We start from the raw sequence: 8,376 nt of genomic DNA on the forward strand, positions 1-8,376 counted from the left end.
GCTAAGAGGTTCATGTCTTTCTATCTTCAGTCGTAAAGAAATTGTTTTTTGAGCAAAACATTTCAGGATTTCTTTCCATATAATGGACTTCTATGGTGCCCCCGAGTTTGAACTTCCAAAATGCAGTTTAAATGCAGCTTCAAAGGGCTCTAAACGATCCCAGCCGAGGAAGAAGTGTCTTATCTAGCGAAACGATCAGTTATTTTCTAAAAAAAATTACAATTTATATACTTTTTAACCTCAAACGCTCTTCTTGTCTAGCTCTGCGTGAACTGCCGTTCACATGTCGTGCCTAAAAACACGTGGAAAACGCTAGGCTAGGGCTGGACAATAATTCGATATCAATATATATCGCGATAGAATTTTTTTCAATAACGGTGATATGATTTTTAAACCCATTTCCGATATTTCGATATACATTAGCATTTGTCACTGAATGACGTTCAAGGCGCAGCCGTCAGAAAGAGCAGAACAGAATTAGGTACTTGCGTGATGACGTACATCACAGACACACAGCCAGCGCTCAGCAGTAGTTGGTTAAGCTCCGGCGCGGCAAGTTTTAATATTGTGATATAAATTTTGGCCATATCGTCCAGCCCTACACTAGGCGCACCGCTTTCTGCTTTTTTCCCCAAAGCGTTCGGGCGCTTGCGCTCCAGAGGCGTCTGCCGTTGCTAAGCAACCATGACCTGCACTCTTCATGAAGATGTGTACGTTTCAGCAAAGGATAAATGCATTTGCAGCACTAAAAATCGCTTGCACTACTAGCTCTGCTACTAAATTTATTTAAAAATGGCTATCCCTGTACAGCTATGATCAGCTGTTCCTTTATCTTGGCTGAGCTTTCAATGTTGTTACGGGAAAGGATGAAGCTGATTGGTTGGTTCTTGTCACATGACCCGTGGTGCGCTTGCGGCATTCTGAAAAATTGAAATGCTTTTATCTTGATGCGGCGTGGACGCGCCTGGAAAAAATGAGCGCGTCGCGACCGTGTCGCTTCAATTATGAGCGCGCCTGCCACGCGTCTACATTTGAAATAACAAACTTGAGCGCGCAAAAGACGCGATATGTGAACGGCCCCTTAGGGTATGTCCATGTCGAAAAACTCCCATCTCATTTTCCCCTCCAACTTCAAAATCGTCCTACATCACTGCAGAAGTACCGATCCAGTGTTTACAAAGTGAACATGCAAAGAAGGTCAAACGCCCTTTAAAAAAAACGGTAAAACAGCGATGTAGGACGATTTTGAAGTTGGAGGAGAAAATGAGATGGGAGTTTTTCAACATACCCTAACTGTCATGCACTGGGAAAAAAACTGAGTTCATGCAGAGCTAGACAAGACGAGTGTTTGAGGTTAAAAAGTATATAAATGTTTTTTGTTTTTTTAAATAACCGATTGTTTCGCTAGATAAGACCATTCTTCCTCAGCTGGGATCGTTTAGAGCCCTTTGAAGCTGCATTTAAACTGCATTTTGGAAGTTCAAACTCGGGGGCACCATAGAAGTCCATTATATGGAAAGAAATCCTGAAATGTTTTGCTCAAAAAACAATTTCTTTACGACTGAAGATAGAAAGACATGAACATCTTAGATGACAAGGGGGTGAGTACACTATCTGTAAATTTTTGTTCTGGAAGTGAACTACTCCTTTAATCACTTACAAGTCCAATGTGAGCACAGAAACACACAGACACACTCACAGAGAAATAGAGGCATATGGGTAACCTGTTGTTCTCTGTACAAAAAAATAAAAGTGCTTAAAATTACCACAGTGCTAATATGGTTCTTTGGACATGGTACTATGGTATTCTTTTAAGTAGCTTGGAGTATCATGTAAATATCATCTGATAAAAGTGGGTGGTGATGTCACTAAATGGAGAAGGCTGAGTATCAATTAGCCCATTCTGATTTGGCAAGAAGATTTTAATACATTACTTTTTTATTAATCAATAATAAATCCAGAGATTGTGTCTGTTAAAAAATTATGAAAACAAAAAATATCAACTGAAAACATCAAGTCAAATGTCAAGTGAAAACAAAAATATCAACTAGCTTATTTAACATCAAGATACTAGTGGCATAAGTCTTAAGTTTCCTTGCTTAAACTTAATCTTTGCACTTCCTAGAATATGCAAAATATACGTTAGACTCTTCCTGGCAACACTGCTGCATTTGGAAGGTTTTAGTGTGTTAGTGTTAGGACAAAAATTGTGCAAACTCCATAAAAAAATTAAATCAAGTCTTTCCCTCATCAAAGTTTAGCGTTACCTTTGAGGCTAGTTAGTTCACAGGCAAGTGAAAAGTCAAAAATGTAATGCATGAGGTGCATTAAACTTGAAAAATGATGGAGGACAAGTCTAATAATCAAGTCTGGAGTGTGAATTTCTAGGGTGTTATTACTTTCTTCATTCACCCCCTCTCCCTTCTAATTCCAGACTAGAAGGGACCTTTGCAACAAAAGAAAAAGTGTTACCTGGCTGCTAAGTTATGTTGGTAATTACTGTGGCATTACACACCGCACAATATCCCTGCAAAGGCTAGTATTGTAATTTCTTTCCTTCAGGGTTCCCTTTATCACATCTCTTAGCTCTGATACTGCTCGCCCCACTGCTGACCCTGTAGCCATGATTAAGAACATTTGCTTCTATACTAATACTTATAAAGAGGAGCAAATCCTTTTATAATGCCATCTTGCACATAGCCAGAAAAAGAACATTATGTTTTATAATAATGCTTCACATAATGACTTTAATCTGGGTCAGTCATTTATCATTCAGCACAGAGTCCCGGTCAGTTCTGGGTCACTCAAAGCAGACAATATTTCCTGTAGGTGGCTTTATCATGAAAGCAGTTCTTGGCCTTTTCACCAGTGGCACTGACTGAAGGCACTTTCACGGTCTATGATGAGCTTTGGGAAATTTGTGTTCAAAGTGTTCAAAATTAACTTTGTATAAATTGAGAATATTTACCAGTCAAATTGTAGCGTCACATAATGTAACTAAAAATTGATAATACAGCTGAAAAAAAAATTATACTACATTTTTTTAAGTGGTTGCAAACAATTTATTTTAGCTACATTTAAAAAAAATAATGTTGAGTTAGTCAACTAAATTTGTTTATTTAAATGCCAAAAAATAAATTGTAAAAAATCTCCAGGAGCAGTAAAAAAATATATATAAAAAATATATAAATATATAAAAAATAAATTGATTGCAACCACTTACCTTAAAAAATGTAGTAAATTCAATTAATCATTTTTTTCCAGTGTAGTATAATAATATAGTATACTTGAGATAGGAAAAACTAATCTCAACAGACCTTGTATGAGAATACAATCCTACAGTTTAAACTTTTTTTCCAAAAGATGTAACATTTTAATCCAAATTATGAGAATAATGAATGGTACTATGAGATTAAAGTCATAATACTATGAAAATAAAGTCACATAGAACGTGACAAAGTGAAATGGTGGATAATTATATATTCAATTTGACTGATTTCAATTGTTCAAGTTGCTTACAATAATGAGGTAGTTCCTAATAAAGTATTTAGCAAATTGGCGAGAAACTGTTTTATTTATTCACAAAAGACAGTTCTGACTGGCATTTGGTGTTTGGTGAGTGTTAATTTTGGACTCTGCTTGCACACGTTCAACAGGTCGTTCTGCAGTAATGAGGGCTTGAGTCTGATCAGCGAGCCGTCCTGTAAACAGTCTGAGAGCAGCGTTAATTAACTCTCACCGACACAGGAGAGCAGAACAAGGCAGAGATGGAGAGCCAGACCTCTGACTTCTGCAGGTCTAACCAGGCCTCATTGGACAGCCTCAATCTGAGCAATTAGTACACCGGGTCCCCCAATCTACATAATTGCCCAAGCAGGGGGTAGAACAGACGGGCATGTGAGTGGAGACCATTGGACACACACAAACAAACACATGATTCAAATGAAAAGACACACACACACTAATAACACTTATTAAGCTATGAAAAAGTCACCATCACACATGGATTCGTGATAAATGCATGGATTCTGAGGAAACCCAGCTGAGACGGAGCACTGACCGGTTAAGCCTGAATGTGGTGATTTCAGTGGGGATCAGATCCTCCACCTCATCATGTGACCCCTCTGAAGAATGTTTTAACTCAGGACGCAGGATAAAGACCCTGACTAGACTGGCTGAGAGTATCCTACCAATACCCAATGAGGCTTGCATTTTGAGGTAGTATTTTGTGAAAAATAAGTGTTAAAGGTGCAGTAGGAGATCTTGGAAAATGCCAACTTTAGCCTGACAGCACTGAAAGCAAACATCCCACTCTCCCTGCAATCGCTGTCCAAAGCCACGCCCCCTGAACGCATATACGCTCACAGACCAGAATACCAGAGACAACATTACTACAATAGGCTACATCAGCGGTTCCCAATTCCAGTCCTCGCACTGGATGTGAAGACGTGTGTGTGTGTGAGTGTGATGTGTGTGAAGACGCTGTGCAGCGCAAATCCGTGAATGAATGTTCTGAAGTGAAGTAAACTTCAACGGATTTCCCCTGCTCAGGGAGAACAGGGTGCGCAGAGGTATGCTAATACATACATTGACAGGCAGGTAGGAAGGAAAGCCAATTAAAAAGCTCGGACCGATGGAATGGATGAACATTTCTTGGTCCTACGCCTTTCACAGAATATATAAATACAGATAAATACATTTAGACCACTTAACTTAATGATTGCTATCGGGATGTGAAGAGACTTTCAACCAGCATAACAAAAAAAAAATTCTGAAGACAATCACCTATTGCACCTTTAACTAGCTTACCTCACTAATCAACCAGTCGGTTGTTTGATGCTTAGTCAACAATTGCAGTCCAACCTTGCAAATGAGTAGGAGTTAAATGGCAACGTTTTGGCTGGATAATAAAGGCCGCTTTCACATATTTGCCAATTGATTTCTTTTTACAGTAAATGTATCAGCTCAAGTAACAGTGTATTTACTTTTTTGTTGTTACATTCACACATCAGCACCAAAATACCAGTAATTGTTAAAGAAGAACCACTTTATTTTCACTATCCGTCCAATTTGACAACATTTTTTGACTTCTTTGGTGATGCAGGGGCAAACTGCAAAGCCGAAGCAATAATCAATGATGCCTAGCCATATATAACATTTTCATAGAAAAACGATTAAAAAGCACCAGAGTTTACTATAAACCCTGTGGAGAAATCACAAACTTAAAGACTGTTCCAAAGCAGATTTCTTGCATGCTTATACTGGTAATCTCACGCTTTGTTCACATATGATCTCTAAATAGCAATTTACAAGTAATTTTCTGGAAAAGACTGTTTGTGTGAAAGCACCTATTGTCTCGTTCGCACCTGCTGGTAGATGCGGTAACTACATCATCTGGCTGCAAAGAGCTCCTCGAAAATCAGTATCGCTATTCCAGACCATGTATACTACAACTACATTTCCTCTACAGTTTTGAACCAACTCTGACCCAAGCACATGACAGTGGAAGAGCTGATGTTTGAATCCAAACCAGTGGTCAACAAGCCTCTCTAAAGCTCTTCACGTCCACCCAGCATGTTCAGATAAGACCTTTTGTGTCCCTCTTGATCCCTGCTGGAAACAACAGCACTTAAACCCACAGCACCGTCAACCCTTCCAACCCTGACAAGTTGGATCACCGTAATCCATACATTTGGATAGCTAATTCACATTCAGTGCCTCAGAGGACATGGAGACCTTTCGGCTTGTCAAATCCTCAGACGAGGATTTTAAACTGGGTATGTGGGGTGGGTTATACATGGGGCACCCCCGTTTGCAGACAATGTGCTTGCCCAGCTGAGCTGACAAGGACATAGGGGGAGATGCTTGGGCTTACCAATGCGTAAGATCAATTAAGGGTGGTTGAGAGGAAGGTCTGAAAAGAGAAGCGATGACCCTGCCATAGGGAAGAGCCATGCTGCCCCTTTTCACTAATCCAGTAAAAGAGTCAAATATTTCAAGACATATCAGTCTACAAGCCACTGGAAACCTGCACAGGACCAGTCTCTTTCCTTTACTAAAACAGATCAACTGCATAAAAGTTTCTGAGCCACTGGTCTATCTACCTAAATCTCCTTTTGTGCTCAACAGAACAATGAAAGTCATACAGGTTTGGAACAACTTGGGTGAATAAATTATAGCCGATTTTACATTTTTGGATAACTATCCCTTCAATACTGCACTTTAACGGCAAAACACAGTAATTATAATTGCTAAACTTAAGGAAAATGGCTTCAATTTTTGTTTTGGTTTCATATATGTTTTACTCCTTATTTTCTCTGAATCTGAGCATAGTTGAGCCAAACCAGTCTGTCACAGTATAGATCATGGCCTAAGAGAATGGATTTTCATCATAATTCAGTTTGGTCAAAATAGTAGTTACTGTGTTTTGTCTTTGCAAAATTGTCTTGGTAAATTGCTGCACAATATTCTGCTGCACAGGACCAACAGACATCTAAAGTTGTATATACTGTATAAAGTGTGGGGTCTGTAAAAGTTTGTTTTGTTTTTTGTTTAAATGTTTACCAAGGATGCATTTATTCAATCAAAAGTACAATAAAAACTGTATTTTGAAAAATCATTCAAATGTTTTCTAATTTAATAAATTGCAAAAAGTTATTTACTTCGGTGATGATAAAGCTAAATTTTTAATATCCGTTACTTCAGTCTTCAGTGTCACTTGATCCTTCAGAAATCATTCTAAATATGCTTGTGATTTGGTACTTAATGCTTTTTTATTATTATCATCAATGTTAAAAACAGTGCTGCTTAATATTTTTGTGGAATTTGTGATACATTTTATTCAGGATTCTTTGATTAATAGAAAATTCAAAAGAACAGCATTTGTAACATTAGAAATGTCTTTACTGCCACTTTTTACCTTTCACCATCCTTGCTGAATAATAGTATTTTTTTAAAAACAAACATCTTACTGACCCCAAACTTTTGAACAATAGTGTATATCATGAAAGAGTATTTAATATAAAGAGATGGCATAAATATATTTACAGTACACAGGAATTACCATTCATAGGAAACAATAAATCAGTTCACTGTATCTGCTACCTGTTGATTCTTTGAACTTTGTTCAGTCACCTATATTCACTTATAAAGTATAATTTTGGCCAACTTAAATACTTGCTTTAAATTTCCCTGAAATGTACACTGCATATTTAATTGTTCAGAAGTACAATACTCCTGGCACAGACAGCAGGAGTCAATAAGTTGCTTATAATTAGGTGCTTCTAAGGCTCAAGTGTGCCTGCCTCTGGTGCATGATGGAGCTGCAGCTTGATCTGACCCCCTGCTGCCTGCCATAGCATATGCTCTGTTTAAGATTACAGTGGAATATTGTTCATTCATAATCAGAAAGTAGGCAGACTGCATTAAAAGAACACAATCACCTCTATGTGATCAGTTTCAGAGAAAAGAACTAAACTGTTGTAAGAACACACGGACATGGATAGAAGGGATACTCACAGACATTTCCCGTGTTGTCAAAGCTGCTGAGCACCTCATCCACTCTAATGGGACCAAGATTGTCTCTGAAATGCATTAATTCAATTAATTATAATTTAATTATTAATTATAAATACAATGAGATAATGACTAAACGTTAGTGCTAGCTAAATGAAATATGATTACATTAAAGTGTTTAATTATACTGACATAAGCAAAAGACTTAAATAAGCAGTTAAACCAAAAAAAAAAAGATAATTCTGTCATAGTTTATTCACCCATTCTGCAATAAATAAAAATATGAATTCGCAGAATGTCAAAGCTGCTCTTTTTTTCCATTCCATACCGAAAGGGAAGGACTACAATGGCTGTGATTATTTTCAGTGAAATATTTCTGTGAAATATTTTCAGAGAATGATTTGCATTTAGACTTGTATGGTTCTTCTATGGTGCTTTTTATTATTATTATTATTCATATTTTTTGGAGTTTGACAACACTTGGTCCCCATTCACTTTCAATTTATGGAAAAAAAAAGCAGTGTGACGCATACTTCAAAACTTTACCTTTTGTGTTTGACAGAAGAAGAAAAAAACAATATCATATGGGTTTGTAACAACATGAGAGTAAAACATACAGAATTTACCTTTGTGAGAATTATGCCTTAAAAATGAAAGAGCTTAACAATCCTGAAGCTAAATTGCGTCACCTGCTCTAGTTAATTGAACACTTTCTCCAGCATACCTGAGTAAGGCACTGTACTGAGGAAAGATTGCACTTCTGTACTCCACCCACTGCCCTTCCGATGGCTCATCCGTCTCTGTGGGAGTGACCCTGCTCCTGGAGAACAGGTTAAAGGAGGAGAATCTTCGCACAGACAC

General features: G+C 37.7%; 1 protein-coding gene across 1 annotated transcript in view; it reads right to left on the bottom strand.

Annotated features, from left to right (window-relative positions):
• The window catches only part of LOC107666367 (calmodulin-lysine N-methyltransferase-like), a 126,580-nt gene that overhangs the window by 117,350 nt on the left and 854 nt on the right, over positions 1-8,376 (bottom strand). Inside the window, exons 3-4 of the mRNA XM_016457627.1 lie at positions 8,240-8,376; positions 7,519-7,583 (exon numbers count right to left, since the gene is read on the bottom strand). The exon at positions 8,240-8,376 is cut by the window's right edge and continues 7 nt beyond it. Coding sequence (XP_016313113.1) covers positions 7,519-7,583; positions 8,240-8,376 — 202 coding nt within the window. The remainder of the gene's footprint in view (positions 1-7,518; positions 7,584-8,239) is intronic.

Source organism: Sinocyclocheilus anshuiensis, unplaced genomic scaffold (genome assembly GCF_001515605.1).
Source record: "Sinocyclocheilus anshuiensis isolate Anshui unplaced genomic scaffold, SAMN03320099.WGS_v1.1 scaffold63, whole genome shotgun sequence".
Classification (NCBI taxonomy): Eukaryota; Metazoa; Chordata; class Actinopteri; order Cypriniformes; family Cyprinidae; genus Sinocyclocheilus; species Sinocyclocheilus anshuiensis.